At 39.5% G+C, this 22,753-nt stretch overlaps 1 protein-coding gene across 6 annotated transcripts in view; it reads right to left on the bottom strand.

The window, feature by feature from the left end:
* Positions 1 to 22,753, bottom strand: part of gapvd1 (GTPase activating protein and VPS9 domains 1) — a 36,654-nt gene that overhangs the window by 3,130 nt on the left and 10,771 nt on the right. The window contains exons 7-28 of one of the 6 annotated variants that reach the window (XM_028033728.1): positions 21,729 to 21,921; positions 21,136 to 21,216; positions 19,076 to 19,233; positions 18,621 to 18,750; positions 18,265 to 18,390; positions 17,987 to 18,160; positions 13,225 to 13,362; positions 11,488 to 11,622; positions 10,682 to 10,801; positions 9,802 to 9,879; positions 8,753 to 9,099; positions 7,893 to 7,980; positions 7,126 to 7,158; positions 5,423 to 5,494; positions 5,161 to 5,289; positions 4,950 to 5,076; positions 4,747 to 4,859; positions 3,106 to 3,265; positions 1,792 to 1,979; positions 1,255 to 1,468; positions 1,073 to 1,145; positions 1 to 198 (exon numbers count right to left, since the gene is read on the bottom strand). In XM_028033728.1, coding sequence (XP_027889529.1) covers positions 1 to 198; positions 1,073 to 1,145; positions 1,255 to 1,468; positions 1,792 to 1,979; positions 3,106 to 3,265; positions 4,747 to 4,859; positions 4,950 to 5,076; positions 5,161 to 5,289; positions 5,423 to 5,494; positions 7,126 to 7,158; positions 7,893 to 7,980; positions 8,753 to 9,099; positions 9,802 to 9,879; positions 10,682 to 10,801; positions 11,488 to 11,622; positions 13,225 to 13,362; positions 17,987 to 18,160; positions 18,265 to 18,390; positions 18,621 to 18,750; positions 19,076 to 19,233; positions 21,136 to 21,216; positions 21,729 to 21,921 — 3,075 coding nt within the window. The remainder of the gene's footprint in view (positions 199 to 1,072; positions 1,146 to 1,254; positions 1,469 to 1,791; positions 1,980 to 3,105; positions 3,266 to 4,746; positions 4,860 to 4,949; positions 5,077 to 5,160; positions 5,290 to 5,422; positions 5,495 to 7,125; positions 7,159 to 7,892; positions 7,981 to 8,752; positions 9,100 to 9,801; positions 9,880 to 10,681; positions 10,802 to 11,487; positions 11,623 to 13,224; positions 13,363 to 17,986; positions 18,161 to 18,264; positions 18,391 to 18,620; positions 18,751 to 19,075; positions 19,234 to 21,135; positions 21,217 to 21,728; positions 21,922 to 22,753) is intronic. The other 5 variants (XM_028033729.1, XM_028033731.1, XM_028033732.1 and 2 more) reach the window with 5 other exon arrangements.

The following is a 22,753-nucleotide window of genomic DNA, read 5'->3' as shown; positions in this document are numbered from 1 at the left end:
TCTTATGAGGACGAAGACGAGGACTGGGACGAAGTCGTCTGCTCCTGGCACCGAGTCCTCGTTGGCTAGACTCAGCAGATTCATGATGGTGGAGCACATACGCAGTATGCACTGGACTTTGTCTCGTGGGGTCTTGTATGCATTGATAGTCCTGATCTCAGCCTGAGCTGAAGGCCAGGGAGCCTCTTTAAGGTAAACCTACAGCCAGGACAGATTAATGTAACACTGGACTCTGTCGACAGGTGCAGCTCAATAAATTAGAATATCATTGAAGAGAGAATATTTCTTTTTGCAACTGACTTTATAAAGTAAAACTATGTACTATGATTATGTAGGTGCATTACATGACACAGTGAAGTAATTTGGATGGCTTGGTGATAATGAAAACTCAAATAATCAAATATTTGACTCTATATATACAGCATATATATATATATATATATATATATATATATATATATATATATAATGTTTTTTTTTTTAATCATTATTGCCAAATATATTTCCAAATATGTTTTCCTTCCACCTAACTTTCCAAGAATACATTTAGATAACACAATATGTAGCTGTATTCCACACCTCCTCATGTCTTGAATGGGATTCCTTTCAAGAATGGAGTTTCTCTGTTGCTTGCTCATTTAACCTGCTACACTTTTTCCTTCTACTCAACGTCCTATTAAGTTATTCTGTGAAAAGCCAGCTTCCTTAGCAATGACCTCCTTACACAGGAGGTCAGTGACTGCATGCTGAAGAGCTGTCAGTTCAGCAGTATTCTTTATGACGATGTAGGTCATAATACAAATAGAAATAGAAATTATTTTACTACTGGTATTGTGTAATATGATTTTTCTAGAAATGTTTTTGGTTTTAATTAGCAGGAGGCCATAATGTTCAAAATTGCCAGAATCAAAGATGACAAATATATCACTCCGCACATAATGATTCTTTAGATATTTCAAAATGAATGACTAAATAAATGTACTTCTCAATTATATTTTAATTTCTTGAACAGCAGCCGTAGCTCCTGTTCTTTATGAATGCATCAGGGGAAAGAAAGTCATCAAGATAATACCTCTGGGATCTGCAGAGCTTTGTGATTTGCCGTCACAACTTTTGAAAGCCGCTGGATGTGTTCATGAAACAGCCTGCGTGCAACAAAAACACCACCATTTGAGACCAGCATGGCACATGTGGAGTTCACATATTACACATATCAGAAGATTACTTGGCACGGCAGATGCAACAGCCACTCACTGGTCTCTGAGAATATCTCCATCCTGATTGGGGTAGAAGGCCAGTTTGAAGATGCGGTTCATAACGCTGCGCTCGATAGCCATCTGGGCATCCTGCAGCTGGTCCTCGCTTGCATACTGCCAAATGGCATCACGGGCCATGGCACCGTACAAGTAGCGCAGAAAATCCTCCACTGCTGCAGTCTTGTCATCGGCTGCTGTGCACCCCTGGAAAGCTTGAGGCAAGCACAGGAACAATAACGAATGCTCATGTGCCAAAACTTGCCTTGAAATGATGTGAAGAGTTACAGGAAATCGCTTGAAAATAAACACCAATAAAGTAGGACTTTTGATTTAAAACATTTAATCAGTACAATTTGGTTTAGTGTTGTGACTGACAAGTAATATAGAGAAAAAGCATTGTAAATCATGTATAATATGTCAAAAAGTGTTAGAAATACCCTAGTAAGATTGTCAGAATCTCTCCTCTGAAGGCTGGCAAGTCAATATGCTCAACCTGGGTTTAGCTGTGGAGAAGATGGTAAAAAAAAAAAAATACCTTTAATGAACTCGAGCATCTTTGTCTCCATATGTTCGAGGAGGAGGCGAACGCAGACGGTGGTGAAGTAGCGGTTTGCCACCTCCTTGTCTCTCAGCACCCTCTGCAGGAGCCTCTCCAAGTGGGCCTGAGATGTCTGCAGACCCTGGCGGCACCGGGTCAGGTAGGCTATGTATGGAGCCCGCTTCCTGAAGAGAACACAAAAATTACCGCTTATTAGAATGTCCTACAAGTCCTTCAAATAAACCCCACAAAAATATACAGTTTTGCTAAAGTATTCGTACCTCTGACTATAATACGATTTTGTCACATAGCTTTAAACATTAATGTACTCCATTGGGATATTGTGAGATCTACAGACACAAAATAGTGCATAATTGTGAAAATGGATGGAAAATTATACGTGAAGTTCAGTTATCTGATTAATGTGCTATTCATTAATATTCAGTCCGTATCTCATTACTTTGTAGAACTACAAATTATTCCTCTGTGCTAGAAGCTCGAACTCAGTCAGATTGGAACACAAAGTTTCAAGTTTTGACAAATTCTTGGCTGTATTTATAGTGCTTCTAAAAATGACTACATCAACCAAATGTGGCTTCTTAAGGGAAAAAAAAAATCCCCTCCAAGTTAATGTGAAGAATAATTTCTACAAACTGACAAACCAAAAGTGATTGCAGTGATATTTACCCCCATTAAATTGACTGACCTAATTTAACAGAGGTCCAGTCAATTGGCGCCAGTAGTCTCACTACTAGTGGAATGAACATTACTTGAGGGAAGTGAATGTGTCTCAAGTCATTGTAGTAAAACAACTGCTGTGTGTCGTAATGGAAGGTCCTTTCACTGGTTAAGTTGAGTTCCTGGCTACCATTACAGCTTGAACAGCTTAGTAAGGAAGAATGAAGTAAAAGTCCAGCATTCAGATGTGTAAACCTGACTGAGACCTATCCACACCGACTCTGTGCTGACATTGCAGTCAAAGCTGCATCTACTAAAAAAAGGGGGTGAATATTTATGTCATCACATGTTTTATGGTAAATATTTTTAGCAGTAATTTAAGTGTGTCCAGCAAAAAGGGGGCTGAATGCATCAGTTGTGTTTGGTAAAAATGTGAAAAACACGCATTACTTCCATTCTTATTGCCCAATTATGCATCACTATGTGTTGTTTGATCTCACAAAATCCTGATAAAGCACACCGCATTTTGTAGTAGCATGACAAAGTTCAAGGGACTGCACAAAAACCAACATAATATTAATTACAGACCGACGTGAGTTGAATGGCCCGATCTCTAAAGGAGTTCTGAGTTACCTGTAATCTTCCGCGATGGCAGCAAGCAGCTTCCTGCAGGTGCGTGCATCAAAACGGCTGACGCAGCGTGTGGTCTCCTGAATCTGGGCCATCTGGTTCTTATCCTGAAGGTTGATGGCCTCCGCCAGCTGGACCTTCAGGAAACAGACGATCTCATTGTCTGAGAGAAACGAGACAATAGAGAAAAGATTGATAAAACAACCTGCTAAGAAAGGATCAGCATTCTTCCACCTTCAGGAGACATTAAGTTTATTTAAACTAAACCAAGTCACTCAGCAACACCTGTGTCCTTAAACAGGCAGATGGTGGTCATTCTACAGATGTGAAGTCGTTGGTTCATTGAAAGGAAACCTAATACAGCATGTAGTAAAAATGTGTAGATTCAAACAACAAATATAAAGACCTGGGTAACCATTTGCCATTTTGTCCAAATTTAACTTCATAGTATCTGCTGAAGAAAGAACTGAAAGGTTCCTTTTTGCAAAGCTTCATGCTTCTGCAAGCACCAGAGACATTATGTGTCGACACATGCAATATGGTTTAATACACAGCAGAAAAATTTTCTTTAAAGCTTGTCCCAAGCTTTTACAGTAAGGTCAGAGTCTGGAGGTTGTGCAAACTTGCTATTTTGCTAAAGGACACTTTGAGCAACAGGGATGTTTGCCAAAATTTTAGGCTTACACTTAGTTTCTAACGGGCATTAGGGACAAAGATATATATGCTTTTAGGAAGTTGTAAAACTTATTCTGCACTGTTGTGCTCAAACTAGTAGCAATCCATCATCACTAAACAGCTCAATCACCATTTTTAGAAGAAATACATGCCAAATAATAGTGCACTCCTTCCCTGTTCTAGAGCAGAAAATTATTGGCTGCTCAGCCAATGCTGCAAAAGGAAAACCAAAACCAAAAAGTGTCGATGAAAACAGAAAATTAAATGTAAACATAATTAGTTTGTGGCCGATCGAAGAAGGTCTATGGTTACTTGTGAGTACTGTCACAATAAGATGAGGCTTATGTGAATCCAAACTATTGGGAAGTAGCTACTGTAAAGTCTGGTGTTGGCTCGGGTATCATAACAGGATCGGTTTGAAAACATCAAAATAACTGAAATGACCACGATGTTTTAAACTCAAGAGTAAGTCAAACACCAATAAGTGAGCAGCACCTTGGGTCCAGTCCGAGAGGACATACATTAAAGAGCTGTCAGACCAATCTATAAACCTTAACCCAAGAAAACTTGCAGAGTGAATCAAACTTGCCTAAAAATTAGCAGGAACGGTAAAATGGAATACAATCCCCCTGGGCTGGAATACATCTATACATGTGCAGCTTTTACAAGCAGTTGTTAAACAGTCAAATATCAATTCAGTGACTCACAGAAAAGCCACATTTTCAAGATTGTTTTCAGTTCATGCAGTTTATATTGAAGTCTGCAAACAACCATATATGCATTTGTGTAAACTCTGAACATGTTTTGCTTTGGAACCGAATGTGTATTGTTGCCAGTGCATTTCTATCTACAAAAACATCAAAATCAAATTTGTATTTTAAAATGATTTCTAATCAATATGTGCTTTTATTATCAATTTGTGACATATAATGAGGAGTGAATCGCTACATTGGACTAAAGCACTCCCACCTTCAGGATCCATGTGATCAGGCAGTCCGTTACGCGTTGTTGTTGGCGCCATGATGGGGAGAGCTACAGAGTCTGCAGAGCACAAAGCCAACCTCAGCTTCTTCTTTGCATCGCTGCAGGAAAAGGTCCAATCAAACGTCAGAAAAGGCGAATTGAGTTGTAAAGTTAGTTTTTTTTTTAAAGCACCATTTTGAATGTCTCACCTGAAAGAGAATTTGGAATCGTGCTGCTGTGCCGTCTGGCTGGCTGAGTCTGGCATATCATCTGCAGAAATGTTTTGCAGAGCATCTTCTCTGGGAGGGTCATTCACATTGTCCTCCCCACACAGCTCTGAAAATATACACCATTAAAGTCAATTACTGTATCTAAAGGCATCATGTGCCTTGAACACATGTGTCGGTTTTCTCTGCTGACCTCCTGATCCATCATAAGAGGCTCCTCCAGTGGCTCCATCACTCGGGCTGGTCCTCTTGATGTTCCTGTACTTGTCCAGGATGTCCTCTGCTGCCTGGGCTTGAGTGTTCTGTCTTGGCACTGGGTCATCTGACAAACCACACAGCAACAATCAAGCAGCATGAAAACAAAACCCGTCATGGAGGAAGAGTTTCAGACATACAAGGATTTTTTTTTTTAAAACTTTAAAAAAAAAAAAAAAAAAAAAGAACCCAGTACTGACCTTGTGGGACACGATCCTGTGCAGCATCTTCCTTCTCATGTTTGTCCTTCTTCCTGAACGCCGTCATTGGCGCTGTGGAGGAGAGACGTGTGAAGAGTGACAACACTGTTACCTCCCCACAGGCTGATTAGTCATCACCAGTTCATGGCCACTTCGATAAAATTTTGTTATTTAATGGGATGTTTTGAGATGAAAATTATCACCGAGTTTCACTCAGAGATTAACATACACCCATAACCAGAAAGAGTGATCAATTTACTGATTCATTTTAACTGTTCTTTTAGGCAAAATTCAACCAACATAAATAGGTATGAACAATGTATTGGAACTAACATTGGTATAAGCATATATGTTATTTTTTTTAACATATTGGTATTGGTCTGATAAATAAAACTGGGCTGATTTTAACAACTGATATTTATTTATTTCTTCTTTTTTTTTCTTTTTTTTTTTTTATCGCCCCACAAGGGGTCTTTTTGTGGGCTCTAGTGTCCCTTTTTCAAAGTAGGCTGACAGGAAAAGGGGAAGGAGAGGGGGGAAGACATGCGGTAAACGTCGTCGGGTCCGGGAGTCGAACCCGCGACAGCCGCGTCGAGGCCACGTTGCCTCTGAATGTGGGTCGCACTAACCCCTCCGCCACCACGGCACGCCCTACTGATATTTATTTCTATCTTGTTATTTGTTTCTCTAGAGGGAGGGAGAATGTTGACAATGTGGTATTTGTTTGATCTTGTGACATGATAGTGATGCAGTGCAGGATTTTGTGGATTTTAACTGAAGCTGCAGTGAAGTCAGGCCGTTTCTTTCTATGGTGAAACATAAATAATATTGGTAAATAGCGTTTTTTGGCCATAACAGCAATATTAACACTAGATAGCGATAGTGGCCCAAATTTTTTAAATAATTGCATTCTCTTTGAAATGAAGAGCATTGAGCTAAAATTATGTCAAGACTTTGTTGAGAGCTATAAAAAAGTTGTCTGAGACAGGAAAAGGGACATTTATCCAAATATTAATCTAGATTTCTGTATGTAAAATGTCAACTCTTCCTTGTTGTAGTGTAAAACTGCCCTGAACATGCAGGCATCCAGCCTCTCTTTACGGCATGCCTGAAATGCAGAGATAGGACATGTGGGGGGAAAAAAACAACTTTTTTTTTCATGCTTTCTGAAAAAGGAACATTACAAATAAATAGCTAAAACTATCCCATTCATTCCAGTGGTGAGCGTATGTAAACTCTGAGCAAAACTGTAGCAACTGCATTTTTTTTCAAAAATGTGACCAAAATAAAATATAAAGCCAAAAAATATATGGGCATCTAAAATTAGACCTTTGGCATGTAGCAGAATTACACAAAGGTCCACCATGATTCATAAACTGTGAATAAAAAGCAAAAACTCCTACTGATGTCCATCCTATTAAAAGTGGTGCCAAATGGACAAGCAAGTTACAAAGGCCTCCTCTGAGGCAACAAAAAGAAAACATGCTTTTAACTGTACGATGAATGACACTAGCATAAAAACAGAAGTGGGGGTGGATAAAACCGGATGCACGGAAGAGGAGCGTGACTGCGTGAACTTAGCCTACACCACGTCACATCACAGCTCTACAGCTCTAAGGTGACATCTACGAAGCAGCGTGGCGCGCAGCCGTCGGCTTCAGCGCTAACAGCTAGCACGACGACGACAGCATGGAAGCGTTTACCTGGGACGTCACTCTCAGCCGTCCAATACAGCACTGCGAGGAACACAACAGACAAGGTTGGCCTTTGCGGGGACTACAGATTGAGCCTCACCATGTAGGGCATACGACACAAAAAACCCAAACGCTGAGGTGGTTTGGAGACAGGCTTGCTTGAGGCTTCACAATTCCTTTTTCTATAATTAAATAATATGATTCTAAAGAGTATTAAGCAGGATTTCTTTGCAGACAGAAGTTTGAGAAATGGTTATAGACTAGAACAGCAGCAAGAGATGTATCATCTATCGGTGCTGACAACAGAGAGGGTCTATCTAATGACCATTAGCTGCTGGCTGACAGCACTGCTGGGAGGGCTACAACCACACCATTCTACACAGTTAAAGCTCCTCTGGAGACTGATCAGCTTTGAAAAGTCTATATAAATCTGCAGCTGAGAGACCTGTGAGGAAAACAACCGGACGTGTCTCAGCGGTAACTTCAAACAACATGAAACATTATTTTCCAAATGGAATTCCATCAGCAATAGAGCAGAGATCACACATAATCATTCTCTTCCCCATGTTATAAATTGGTTTTGCTTTGCTCTTTAAAGTGTGATTTTTCCTGTCTGTAGTTATTTGGAGAATCTTTTTACCAACCCCCCACACCCCCCAAAAAAATAACAAACAAGTGAAAGTCATAAAAAATACGTTTAAAATGACTACATTTAATTTTTAATTTTAGCAAAAACAAAAAAAAAATGAATGAAGACAATGCATCCATTTCCTTACCTTTGGGAATGGCTGACACAAAACGTTTCTTCCACCAGGGTCTGTTGCGATCAGATTTCTCATCGTCGCTGTCTTTTCTGTCTTCCACCTGTGGACAAATTGGACAGAAGTTTAGACGTTAAAATGAGGAAAGCGTGTATTTAAAGGGCTACATGTGTGATATGTGACACCTTCTCCTTTATACATGTGGGCAATAACTCCAATTGCCCCAAAAAGCTAAGGTTTTAAAATAGCTTCTTTAGTGTTTCAGCTTAATAGAAAGTCACTTCTTTCAGAGGAAGATGTTTTTGTTTCTACTTTCACCCAGACCTATTCCATAAAATCCCATTAAAATAAATAAAAGCAAACATTTTGCTTTGCTTTTAACAAAAAGAACCACATTTACAGATTCAACTTAAATATTTTGAATATGTGAAAGTGTTTTATTTTTTTTTGTCAATGATTTCAAAAAGCAAAACTCATAAAATTATTGCACATAAAGTGAAATAATCCAAGGCTTTATTTCATGTAATTTTGACAATGAAAAGACATCTATGAAGATGTTGATTTTATTTTCCAACAGGACTTGGCTTGACTTAAAGAGTTTAACAAGAACATGAATAAATATTCTTTTTGTAATTCAACTGATTGGAATCAGCCCAGCAGCTCAGTCGCACTGCCAGTGCAATTAGTATATTGAATTAACCAATTTAATATTGGGTGTACTATTTTAGGTATTGTGTATTTTGAACATTTGAAGACAACAAGTGTCAATATCTAAAAAAAGACAAATGTCTGCTTTATGAGCATTAAAACACAGATTACGACAGTCGCTAATCGATAGTGTAAATAAAACAGAACTTGACCGTAGATCTTGTTACCTCTCCTTTCAGGGAGTCCTTGCTCGGCGAAGAGGAAGGTCCGGCGGCAAAAGCTCCGGGAGGGTCACGCTCTTCAACCGCCACCCGCCTGTTAAGGCCGGGGTCGCTTGTGGGCCGGCGGCCCGGGCACACGATGTCAGAACTGCGACTGCGGACCAGTCTGTCGGGGAAGGAATGGCGCTGCTTTGATTGCTCGAGCTCAGCCTGGGCCAAGCACTGAGCTGTGCAAATGGAGTGCCGTATGTCCGGGCCCATGGCACTGGCTTCAAGGATGGGAGGGTCAGGGGGAGGATGAGTGGGCCTGGCGTAGTGCACCTTGGGCCGAACTATTGTCCCTGTGGAGGAACCTAAAACAATAAGGAAGAAAAGGAGTGAGGAAATCCATAAAACTATAGCAATCTAGTAGCAATATGTAGCAGTGTTCAGTAAATTATCTCCATTTTCAAAGTAATTGACCAGTTTTCTAAAACTTTCTACAGATGTGTATTATGCTTGACTAAAAAAGTCCAAACATATTTATGAAATGGTACTTCTTCTCTGTATCAAACCATTTTCTGTTTCTAAAGAGACCACTTGAAACCTAATCAGCAGAAAAAAACTCTGTGTGTGTGGGGGAGAGAGCTAAAGAGAGATGTTGGTGGGAGATGAGCCCTAGGTGGAGGTAGGCCACCTGTTCCAAGGGTAGACTCTCTCCTGAAAAGCTTCCAATGGCAGCCTTGTGCCATAAGCACAGTGGGACAAGGGGACAGTGCCAAAGAGCCTGGGGTGAGGTCTCTCAACCTGTCATCCCCTCACCTTGCCTTAGAGTCACAGACAGTATCGTCCCTCTCAAACATTTTCCTGCTCCACAAAATAAAATGCAAAAAGGGAAAAACTGACAGAAGCTAAAGTTGGACATTTTATAGCACTAAATTAGCTGAAAGAATGGGCATTTCCCTTTGTGTTCTTATAAGTCATAATGAATAATTTTGGTTTTAGATGACTCAAGCATGACCCATGCTTATGTCTAGCTTTGAAGGCCCACAAAACATTGTGAAATTGAAAATTACCTTCACCAGAGGAGAGTGGATCAAACATGGCGAGCAAAGAATCGGCCTGGGAAGGCGGGGATGTCAGATGATGGGCTCCTGCAGACGCATGAAAACAACGAAGCGATTAACAAGTGTTCCTGAAGATGAATGAATTTAAACTGTCGTGATGATGCACAGGGTTAGCCATGAGGTTAGGGGTAACGTAGTGGTCAAACTGGATGGGAGAAAAAGAATTTCCGTAAAAATTCAAATTAGATACCCAATCAATTTATTTATACTATATAAATTTTAGCCAATTATGTTATAAAGCCTGAATGAACAGCAGATTTACCTCCATAGAAAATTCAGTCGAAAAACCAACTTTCTAACTATCCAACTGTTCATGATAGTGGGCAGATTTTAGTTATCTTTGGTCAGTAAGAACCTCCACACTGAAGAATGTTACTGTTATTGTGACTTGTTAGTGCTTAGAATCAGAACCTGATTAGGTTTAGGGGTCGCCAATCATCAGTAATAGCTGATCAAGCTGAAAATCTATTTACTGCAGCCACTTACTCTTTTTCTCCATGCATCTCTTATTAGATAAAAAAAAACAAAAAAAAAAACAACCACACATTTTTCTGACTCAAGACCAGAACTCCAAACACTTATACATATGTAAATATTTTCATTCCTGATTACCATACACTTTCATTTTGAATAGAATGCAATAATAGAAATATCAGAACAATGTAATACAATATAAGAATAAGCTCTGAAAAAATGAACATAGGGAGAAAAGCAGTCGTTTAGTTGTGTGGAAAATATGGAAGTGGTAGCAGTTTTGGTAAAAAGGATCCAGTTAATGTGGATTAGACCATGTAAACAGCAGAGGAAAAAATAAATTTAAATCTCCTACCATGACCCGACTCCTCGCCATCCGGACTGGTCACGGAGTCCTTTCCGCCAAAATCTGAGCTACACTCTGATCGCAGGTCCTCGATCTTGTTTGGGATGTCTTCTGAGGTCGCACTGATACCTGCAGTGAACATGTACAAAGTGAACAGTTCTTTTGAGGTTAAAAGCAAATTCAATATCACCTCTGCAGATAGATGTTTTAACTTGGCACCAGTCAAAAAAAAAGTGCATGTGGAACGGTTTTTAAAACAAAAGAGGATATTTTTGTCTTTAGACTTTGCTGTATTGTCTCTCTCAGGTGGGAACCCAGTGGGAACTTTAAATTGGTAGCGTAAGCTCCCATGGGTTAAGGGAAAGACACGGGTAAGAATGATCATCAGTAGTGGACCATCCATCGGCAGGATCCTGTGGGACTTTCCTCCTGTGAGCTGAGCCAGGAATGTCACCGCTGGCTTCTTAATCTAGAATACTACTTCATGTACTTCCAAACTACACGTTCCACCTGAGCCCACGGACGAAGCAACCAGCATTAACCCCTGTGTCACTCAGAAAAAGTCACACACCAATGCAACTACGCAGGTTAGTTACCCTCCCAGCAACATGACCGCTCTAAAACAAAGAGCCTGGGAAAGAGAGGTCTTCTGTTTCTACCCAAACACACCAAAACATTAAAATTAATATCGATTAATATCTTTCCAAAGGACAAAAACAAAAAAGCACTACAGAGTCAAACACTGAGGACTCAAAGTTTTTAGGACACAGAAGCAAGCAAAGCAGCCTTTTTTTTGTTTTTAATTACATATTTACCTGAGACAACACTGAGGCCTGGTGTGCTGGGTCTCGAGCTGACTTCTCTGACCTCGGTGTCATCAGAGGTGCTGCCAACCCCAGAGCAGCTCTCCAGCTCCTGCAGACGCTCCTCCTGCTTCAGGTCTGGGGCTTCTGCAGACAAACCAAGAACAAAACTGTTTCATAAAAGATTTCATTTTTATATTTTTCTCATGGCTAGTATTACAAAAAAAGCTTTAAAAAATTATGCCCTACTGCTGGGCAATAAATTGATTTTATCGATTAATCAAATTTTTGGTTTGGAAGATTTAATTTTTGGGAAATCAGAAATTTTTCTCATTAAAACAACTTTTTTCTCAACTTTAAAATATTTTAATAAAATTGAATCTTTATTCTGCTAATATTATAACTATTGTCATTGTTAAACAAAAATGTTCACAGCCTGGAGCTCTGTCATACAATTCACAGAAGGGATGATTAAAATAAAAATAAAGTCAAACATTTTATCTTTAAGCCACATCAGCCCTGTTATGCTCCTTCCCTCAGTGACTGAGCACTGGCAGTGAGCTGGCTGATAGAAAACTCTTGAACTTTTCCCTCGCTTGCAATAAAGACAAATTCAACTCTTTAGAAATAACTCACAAAAACCCTTAGAAACAACAACAAAAATCAGTATTTTCACACAACAAATACTCAGATCCCACTGTAACTCATACATGGGCATTTTTAAAATCTTCCACTCACTTTGTTATGATTATCAGGGAAGCAAAAATGCACATATGAAAAACATAACACAGCCTACATCATTATTAGCCTTATAAGTGCCAATCTAAACAATAAAGCAACCGCATCCAATTTTTTTTTGCTACCCTGTGGTGCTGTTGGGGACGACCCAGAGGCTTTATTCTAGCAGCAGTGCTCGTTTGCATGCTCGTTAGTAATAATGCGTTGCTGAAGTGCTCTTTAGAGTGTAGTTTTCTGCTGCCTAGCCATGAAACAAGCACTGTGCTCGAACTGAGCACGATTTCGCACCATTATCGAGCAGAACAGGGGCAACAAATGGAACAAAAAAAAAGCAATCAAGACACTCATGCATGTCATTTTTGTTGCAGTGCACATATTGAAATACTGCACTGCTTTAATTAACACAGGCCCAAGCTTTTCAAAGAAACACTTAAGACTGTTAACAAAGCTCTCTATTGATTTCCACAAAGCACTCGTTTTCAAAAATGGGAAGTCAGACACGGCATCTCTAATTGATATAAGATAAGAACTTTAATGTGGTTCATAAGGATTCGAGGAAGCGGCTATGAGTGCTGATGTTGCAGAAGGAAATTCACAAACTTGGTCTCAAAGCAGCAGCTTGGCAAATCTGTCCAGATAAAGAACTGACAGTCTATAGGCTGACTGTAAACTGAGGACAGCTGCTGTCCTTGTGCTTCCTTCCCTGCTGCTGTCACAGGTGCAATCGCACCTGGTGGTCCCTCTAAGGAAACCCTTAGCTGCCTTTTACTGGCACAAGCAGAGCTGCCCTGAAAGACAGGCAAGTGTACAGAAATATGATGACAGATGTGCGCATACGTTCCTAGTGTGGAATGCGATGGAAAACACACCTGGTATTCCCCCCACTGTACTGAAGAAACATAAATGTGCACACATAAACACGTGTCTTCAAATGCACATCTGAGGCTGTCATTTAGTTGCAGAACAATACACGACACTGGAGCCAGTCCAGAATCAACCTTTCGTTCCCACCTGAGTCACTTGGAAGGACCTCCACGCTCCAGGCCTCGCTGGTGGTCTCTGACATGGTGGAGCCGTAGGGGTCCAGCAGAACCGAGCTGGAGCCGGGAAGGCACAGCAGGCTGCCGAGCATGTTCTCCGCTGCTGCTCCTGAGAGCACGAGACAAAGGGTTAACGTCCTGAATCGGCACAGAGCAGCTACACTGTCTGGGGGGAAACGCTGACCCAGCAGCAACTTGCAACAGTGGTCTGACTTACAGACATGTTTACTTTATCAAAAGACAACTACAGATGTGAATAGAAAGACTGTAAATATGTAGATTGTTGCAGTAAATCTTGAACTCAAAAATTCAATATTTAACTTCGGTAAACATATTCAGTGGCGGTTCTTTGCAGAAAGTTAAAGTCCCATTACAGTTCAACACAATCCACATTTATATTTATGATGATAGACCAGTAAAGTCTACCAAATAGCAAGTAGATATGTAGATTGCGTCTAATGGTTGTTATGGGAATTGCTGACCAAAAGACACCACTCTTTGCAGCAGTTCTCCATCAGTGAGCATTGGAGCCATTTGTTAACCTCTGTGGCATCCTGCTCATTGTGTGTGGGACATTACATATGGATCCTCTTCATCCAGCCTGTAGCTAATGACAGTGGCGCTCTTTGTCAGGTCATATTTGTACAGGAGCCAGAATGACATGGATTATGTAGTAAACATAAGGTAAAAAACACTCTTATTACTTTAAAAGAGGAAAGTGTAAATGAAAAAAAATGTTTTCTATTTATTTATCCTTAAAGGGAGTGCTCAGGGGACTAATAACTGCAGTGACGTGCGGTCAGGGGAGGCAGGTGAGGCAGTGCCTCACCAGCCATCATGGAAAGAAAAAGAAAATATATAATCATAAAGTAATTTAAATTGTTATATTCATCCGGTGGTTTGTACTAAAAAATATTTATTTTTCATGTAGCTTCACCAATTTCGATTTTTATTTGTTCAAAATCGCTGAATTTTCTTATTTTCCCATTCAAAGGCTTGGAAGCGATGCCGGTGAGGCAGCAGCGAGCTCTGCCTCACCTTGGATTGCGCAACCCCTGGCTCTGCGCTAGCTGCTAAGCGGAGAGAGCATGTTGCTGTACGGCGTCAATAAAATGGTTTAAACAAATTTAATATGTGAACTTATTTCCAATAATTTAGCTTATGTATATAATGTACAGTGCTTTTTGTCACCAACTGTGTTTGTGTAACGTGTTTCGTGTAATGAGCGATTATAAACGGCAGAGAACAGGTTCGAGGTGAGGCAGGCAGTTCTCTTGCCTCATGGCAAGGGGCGCTCAAGATCCCAGACGTTCGTCTTGTTCACTCCTCAACTGCCGAGTAAGTGACAGCGAGCTAGGCTAAACGATTCGGGAAGCAAGTCAAGTGCAGCGATAGATTATAATAGAGATAGTGATTTTTTTCCTCTCGCTTATCCCGACTTTCGACATGGATGACTACATTACAACACTAAAAAAGTTTTCTCAAGTGGACTTTCAATCGAAGCAGGTAAGACAGTAATAACATTTATTTTGTTTTGTTTTTTAAGGAAATGTGTGTTTTGTGAGCTACAGTTTGTATGTGTAAGGATGCAGAAGTGAAACATAACCTGTAAACTGCTGTCAATCTATGCATCTATTTGCAAATCTGATTCTGATGACGTCAGTGCCTCACCAGCTATGAACCTCACCGCACGTCACTGAATAACTGTAAATGTAATTATTTTTATCATGTATAAAAAACATTAAAATGGAAAATCCTTTTTGTTTGTCTCATCCTATATTATAAAAAGTAAACTATTCTATCAATTGATGAATAACTTTTACAGGGTTCTGCAGGTTTCACCAACTCAAATTCAAGACTTTTTAAGACCATTGTGAATGGCATTTAAGACCTGTATCACTACAGAAACGTACAAAAGAAAATCAAAAATAAATAAATTGTATCAGTTGGCAACAAACGTTAACCAATGGCTACGATGAATGTCACCCAGACAACTGCAGATAAATTTGCACCAACCCATAATCAACATAAGCTAGCTAGAGTTACCCTTGCAGGGTATATTAGCAGGTAGTTAGCTGTAGCCGTAACACCCTCGAGTCACAGAACCAAGTGAAAATGTCTGCACACGACTCAAGGTTTTGCATAATTTTGAAGTCCCGTGAGAACTACACAGAACATATAAGATTAAATACTTCTGCACAACAAAATTTAGGTATATAAGGCCAACTTTAAAAAAAAAAAAAAAATTAAGACATTTAAGGCCTTAATTTTAAATACATTAAGTTGAAGCTATTTTAAACTGAACAGCACAATGGTTTGTGATAAGCAAAAACATTACCCGTCAAAGGACTGACAGAGTTGCACATAGATACACTAAGGTGTCCATTTGCTTTACTGGGACACACAAGCGGATGCACCACTGTGCCAAGGGTCAGAGGTTAATAGGAACATCTCATCCCATACTGGCCTCCGGGGCCACGACTTAGAGCTGCTGATTAAGTGCGGCATAATTCACAACCAAATTACTGCTTTGTTCATCGTCCTAGAAAGTCCCTCTATCTCCATTTGGGAAGCCGTGACTTAACAAGGCGGAAAAATGCAGCAGAGGAAGGGAGGGGGGAGCTGGGCAAGCAGGTGTGAGTGGGAGTCGGTGTCCACGGCTCATGACCAAAAAGTCAACCTGTGGTAGGTGCACTCCATGGTTAGTGAAGCTTCCACATCACAGCACATGCATAAACACTGTGAGCGCGCACACATGCCAGCACCCAGACAACAGTGTGTGCTGCCTTTTGGCAGGGGCAGGCCTCTCACTGACAGTGGGAGCGCTCCATCCCGCTGTCCATGTTTACAGTCTTCAAGGTAGGGGCGCAGAGTACTTGTCTTTCAGGTGGATGATTAAATGAGTGGCACAACAAGAAGTGAAACAATTAGAATTTCTGCCTCATTATCATGGTAATCTTATCAGAGGGATAATGAGGTATTAATGGATATTTAATGTGCATCTCATAACCCAATCCCTTGGAGAAAACACATAAGGAAATCGCTGTAAATTCACTTAATGATGGAAAAGTCCCCCAACGCCATATTCCGAAGAATGAAAAATGGTGGATGCAAATGAGAAGGAACCAAGGTCAATAAGACTGCGGGGACTGAGTGAATGTCAGCGAAGAGAGAGGAGGAGAAATAAGCAGGGGAAAGAGTACTGACAAAAAAAAAAAATAACAAAAAAACAGCAGCAGCAAAAAAAAAAAAAAGAAACAATGAGGGTCTCAGTGACACAGACGCTCAAAGATCCTTTCTGGTTGGGCTGTAAATAAACTTTTCAAGCTCATAACCTCAGTGTTTCCATCACAATTTTAGCCTTGTTTAAAGAATGCTCTATCCATTACATCCTTGGAAATAATCACTTTAAATAACATAGCTGCATCATTTCTTTAGAAACAGCAACTAGCTACTCTTTGTTATCTCAAATTCGAATACTACTAAAGAATGTTATTTTATTGATTGAATTCGAAATGTAAAGTTTATGTCATAGTTCAGCAGATACTACACTATTTATGATCATTTGAATGATGATTAGAACTTCAAGTAAAAAAAATAGTTTCTTTGATAATTAGAAGTTTTTTCAATCATCACTGCTGACTTGACACTTGTCAAACTAACAGTAGTTGACACCCAAAAGCAGGGTAAACTACAAAAACTCATTACTTGCATGTTCACAGAGTGCTGTATACAAGAATCTTGATGAAAGGTTTAGTGGAAGGACAAATGTGGTGGAAAAAAGGTGACTATATAAGCTATGAGAAGATTGTCTTCGTACTTGAGAAGCAAAATAAGCAAATGCACTGTCCCAAAAAAGCCCAAAGTATAATTATTCAAATAAAAGTAAAAGTAGCATTTTATTTTGAAAGGAAAAAGATTGGAGGAGCACAGAATCCAAGTGAGATACAGTGTGAAGTTTCCACACTCAGTGATTAATTTGGGAGACAAGTTCAAAGTCAGGGCAGCACACCAGTTCATGCTTACGTCAGCTGATAACCTTTATTGAGATGCTGATTTCATTTTCCAACAGGACTTGGCACCTGCCAGCACTGGGAAAAGTGTCAATACCTGGTGCAATGATCATAGTAAACCAAAGTATCATCAAGAGGAAGATGAGACACATGGCAGCCAACAATGCGGACAAGCTAGAAGGCCGCTATAGAAGCAGTCTGAGTTTTCTTAAGATCCCAGCAGAGCCTAAGGTTCTTTGATGCTATGCCACTCATTCATGCAGACGGAGGCCTGATCAAAAACTGAGTGCACATATGGTACATAGACATACGTTTCCATAAACCAGAAAAAGTCTCATTGCATATTAAATTTTTACAGAAAAAAACAAAACATAAAAAAAATAAATTGGGGGGGTTTTCTGTAAGCATTAACTGGCAGCATTACTTGAAATGGATCACTTTGTGATGAATTTCAATAAAAACCAAGTTTCTCTTTTTGAAATGAACCAACTACAGCTGTATGTGTTCTACATTTCGCAGCAGGGGGCTAAGACATGAAAATGTGCTTTTGGATGCTGTTTCACCCAAATACCACAAGGTGATGACATTTCTCTCCATTTCCCTAAATACAGACAGTCTCTGTGTTCAGCAAACAAATGACTTGTGTACGTTCATTAATTACCTTTTGATGCACAGAGTGAAAGTTTACACACATATGAAGAGCACAAAGAGATTCTGCACCTGCTATTTCCTGCAGTCGATCTTCATCCATATTTGGGTCAAAGTCGCTGCCAAGGACGTCAGTGCTCCAGGTTTCACTGACCGTCTCGGAGATGTCCCGGTCATCCGTCAGACCCATCATGTCTCTGATCTCGAACTTGCGCAATTTGTCATCCAGGTTGTCCTGTGTGGTAGCTGAAGGAGACAAACAAATTCAGAGTGAGCCGGCCCCTTTTGTGGATAATTGTGCATGTATCGTGCTAAATATTTTAGTAACATTTAGAGGTGCGAGCACACACCCTGTTCGTGCTCCAAGAGCTGCAGCGCTTCTACGCCGTTGCTCCCCGAAGGTCCGGCTCCCAACTCGGAAACAGACTCTCCCTCCAGGTCCAGTGAGGACACAGAGTTGGAACGATTGGATGGTCCTTAGATTGGTAAATAGATCAATAAATAAATGCCAATGAGTCAACAGAAGCGTAATGTTGTCACCTCATTTATCAAACTGGAATACTGGATCTATTTGTTTGTTTTTTTTATTCATCTATGCATGAAAAGATGAAAAATATTTTATTTCCTTTTTGTAAAAATACACAAAAAAGTCAACCAATTGTGATTTAGCATGCTTTAACTGTTTGACCTCAGGCTGCAGACTGACCCTCTGAGATTCCTTCCAAGTTGTCACTGCACAGCGAGAAGCGCAGGGTTTTGTCTGGTTTACCATGCAGCTTAGTATCGTCAGCCGGACCGTCCCCCTGGGGCCCATCAGCCATCTGCAAGTTCAAAACCTGCAGAGCAGAGGAGGGATAAACAGACAGCTCGTAGAAACTAGATCTGTGATCCTGCTTTGACATGAGCCATTCTGGTTAGGGGGTAGAGGTTACCAAATAAAACGACAGCAGTTCAAATTTCATTTGGAGCAGAGAATTAGTTTTCCACAAAGTACATATTTCCTTTTCCATTTATTGCCTATCCTTTGTTGGGAATGTAAAATGTATAGAAGAGACGATGAGAGGTCTCACTCCCCTTCAGTGACAGGAAATAATATTGGGCTGAATTTATCACATCATCATCTCCCCCTCCAAATGAGTACATTAATTCAAGTCCCATTACCTCATTCTCTGACATCATCCCAGGGACAGTTTGAGGACCAGTTCCGAATGAAATTACTAGCACCTCCTCTGGCATCAGCTCTTGCAAGGACTCCTGGGAGCTGGCCTCTGCCTCCCCCTCCTGGGCTATGTTGGTACGGCTACGGCTGCGAGCAGCTGCTGGGTTGTAGATGACAGAGAAAAGAAAACGTATTTTAGAAATGTTAAACTTAAAAAAAAAACTAAAAAAAAAACTTAAAAGCCCCCCCCCAAAAAAGCTAGAGAGAACAAAATTTAAGCTCTGACAATAAATCACAAGTCTAAGACAGAAAACCGTAACGACACAAAGACAGCTATTAATATAAACTAATACAATTGTAATTTATATTAAAGGTATTAGTCATTAATAAAAGTGAATTACTTTACTGTATTAGGCATGGGTCGGTTACCGGTGACCAAGATTTCAAAAGATCACGGTGTTCAAACCTCTAAATCACTCATGACGCTCAGCTGAATGCAGTACTGCACACTGCCAGTCAGCTGGCTGACACTGGCACCGCTTGTATTATGATTTCGCTGTTACCAAAGCTACAGTTGACAAGCCATGACCTGCATGCTTATTGATCAGCCCAGGCTGGCTACCCAAGCAGATAGTTTGATTAATTAACAAGCTAATTTGCAACTTGTTTTACTTGCTTTTTAGAGCACAGGAGGAAAGAAAAAAGGTAGAATATTTCACGTAATAATCAAGTTTACTTGTACTCTGATTCTATATCTGCACATTTTAATTATAACTTGTTGCGTATGTACTGTGCAATTTTTACTCAAGGTTAACACACCGTGAGAATGCCACACCGTCCCATGCCTGTTGTGTATGGATTAGAAGCAGCAATTAATTTGTTAGGCTGCTTAAAAGCAGACATATACAAAAGATCATGCATCGCTTATCATGGGCTCAAAAAATAAAAAATAGAAAAATAAAAGCCAACATGTCTTTTTATGCCTCCCTGTTTTCTAGTACAATTTATTTTTTCCAATTCCACTGATAACAAAAATCCAGATAATTCAAGAGTTTATTTTTATATACATTTTAATAATAAAAAAAATTATAGTCTAAAAATGTAATAAAAGTCTAAAGAAATGTACTTCAGTAATGTTTATTTTAAAAGGGATTCTTAGAAGCGACACTTCTAATATATAAATATAATTATTTCTAATTGTGTTTTTTCCCCATTTCTGAATAAATTCAAGTAAATTGGAGGTTTTATTTGTTGAAAACATTCAGTGTGAGGTTACTCATACAATATTTATTTTAAAACTTCTTACATATTTGTACTAGTAGTGCCAGTAACTACAATGGTTGCTGTATGATTATTTTCAACCTGAGAAACAGAATAACAGTAATGGGTTATTTTCATTTTTTCACTTGATACCAATGGAATTACATCTGTATTCAAAAATACAGATGTTAAAAATACAGATGTATTTTTGAATGCATCTGTATTGCACTTATTGCAACTGGAGACATACTGGTGAGACTTTTTCTGTCCAATGCAGATTTCAGATTCCAAATTGAGACTCAGCCTGCTGCTGATTGGCGGTTTCAGTATTTGGCCTGTGGTCACAGCTCAGACCAGTTCAAGAGAAAATATGTTTTGTTTTTACACTAAGATAAAATTAAATTTTCTAAAGTTCCACTGTATGCTAGTGCTGGTTCGAATATGAATGCTATGTAATCCTACAGAACAGAATAAAATATTTTGTCTCCACTCTACCTGGTAACGAATAGCCAAAATCTGATGAATGGCGAAGCAAAAACAATAATAAAAAAAACAGTTTAAACAAAATTAGTAAGCAAAACAAAACAAAAAAACCCAAACATTTTCTTTATCATGATCAGTAAAAGCTCTGTGCACACATGGACGACAGCAGTATTACGCAACAGAAAGCACGGTGGTCACTGTGCAGCGTGGAGAACGGACTAAAGCTTAATGTGTGTTATCTGACACGAAGGCTGGGTGAGACGACAACAACAGTGGGTTAGGTGCTCTGAGGCTCCCAGCTAACCGACAGGTTACCCACCAAAAGGGGTTACTAATGGAATGTGAGCAGACAGAGTGGTGGTTGAGGGGTCCCAGGATGTTATAGCGGCTAAATGTTGTCCTGGTCATTCAATGGCAGCACGAGAGGAGAAGAAAAGGACAAAGTAGGGAGTTGGAGACAGAACAAACACAGTATCTCAGAATTCAGCATAACATCTGAGTTTGAAAAGAAGCAACCACAAGTGGTTCATTTCTATGCAAGAGTGCTGCTTCACCATCATTTGAGAAAAAAAAATCCTAATGGCAGTGCTCTATGCTTCTTTTTTCTATCCATTACAATTAAAATAGTTCATTTAAATTTGGTAATTTAATTGGTTGTCATTTCTGTAATTGAACCTTAATACAGGGCATGCTAATTATCCCTGTAACAAGCTGAAAAGTAGCACATTAGCTTCCCATGAAACACCTTTTCACCACTCAGCTCTGCTTCGATGTAAGGAGTTTTATGAGATTTAGTGCATATCTTTTAGTACCTTATATCTAAAAATTACATCTACAAACAGGTCAGTAAATAGAGCCTAAAAACCTGAACAGCAAGAAGACACAGATGGAGAATGCAGCACAGGAGGGTACCTATGGGTAATCTGTTCTTCTTGTTGGCAGGGGTTGTAGCTGGGGAAAGCTGAGGGGTGTTGGAAGGAGTAAGCTCCAAACTGTTGCTCTTCACGGTTCGAGAATGGGGAACGTTAGCCAGCAAAGTCTCCAGGGCCATGTGATCCTCCTCTCGAAGGTGGTCACCTGCCATTACGCTCCGAACAAAGTCCACCTATAATACAAACGGAAGACATTTCTCTCAGAATCAAATGAATTCATTAACTGTTAGTTGACTTGGACAAGTTTATACCTGACATTTTAAAGTCTAAAAAGTAACTAAGAGTATTTAAGACACACAACACAATTACAAGGTGAATTATGTTGTGATATCAAGTTACATTTTTTTTATTTTTACTAATAAAAATCTAGAAAGCATGGTGTGTATTTCTACATAGCCATCCTGAGTCAGTATTGTGTGCAACCATTATTCGCTGAACTTACAGCTGCAAAAGTTTATCAGCTTCACACAAGCAGACATTTTTATCTGCTAAAGTCATACTGAGGACAGTCTAAACCTGATCCAAGAAGAGCAATCTGCAGAAAATTGTGAAATGGCTCCGTTTTTCTTACATGTATTTTTGATGAATATTTAGCTCAAGATTTTTTTAGCAATAACTCTAAAACTAGGGCCCTAAAAACTTTTTTTTTCTTCCAGAGTTTTTTTTTTTTTTTTTTTAGAAATTCTAATTTCTCATCTTTTGGACAGTAGAATGAGAAATAAAGTTTGGTAATATTGTGATTCTACATTTCAGTTTTCTTTTTAGTTATAGGAAGGTCCTGACAGTTGACTCCTTAATGTATTTGTTTTGGTGTTCCTCTGAGTAAACTCTCCCTCTTTAAATCGCTGTAAGCCTTAAAGGAACATTGCACACCACACCTTTAAGATTTTTATCTGTAAAAAAAAAAAAAATTTATAAAAACAACCATGAATCATTTCCCTTATACTTGTCAGATATGCACTGTGAGTGTCCATCACATAAAATTCTGATATAACACGTTGATGG

The sequence above is a fragment of the Xiphophorus couchianus genome, chromosome 12 (assembly GCF_001444195.1).
Source record: "Xiphophorus couchianus chromosome 12, X_couchianus-1.0, whole genome shotgun sequence".
Classification (NCBI taxonomy): Eukaryota; Metazoa; Chordata; class Actinopteri; order Cyprinodontiformes; family Poeciliidae; genus Xiphophorus; species Xiphophorus couchianus.
Note: the sequence above shows the minus strand (reverse complement) of the source record. Positions and strands in the feature narration are given on the sequence as shown.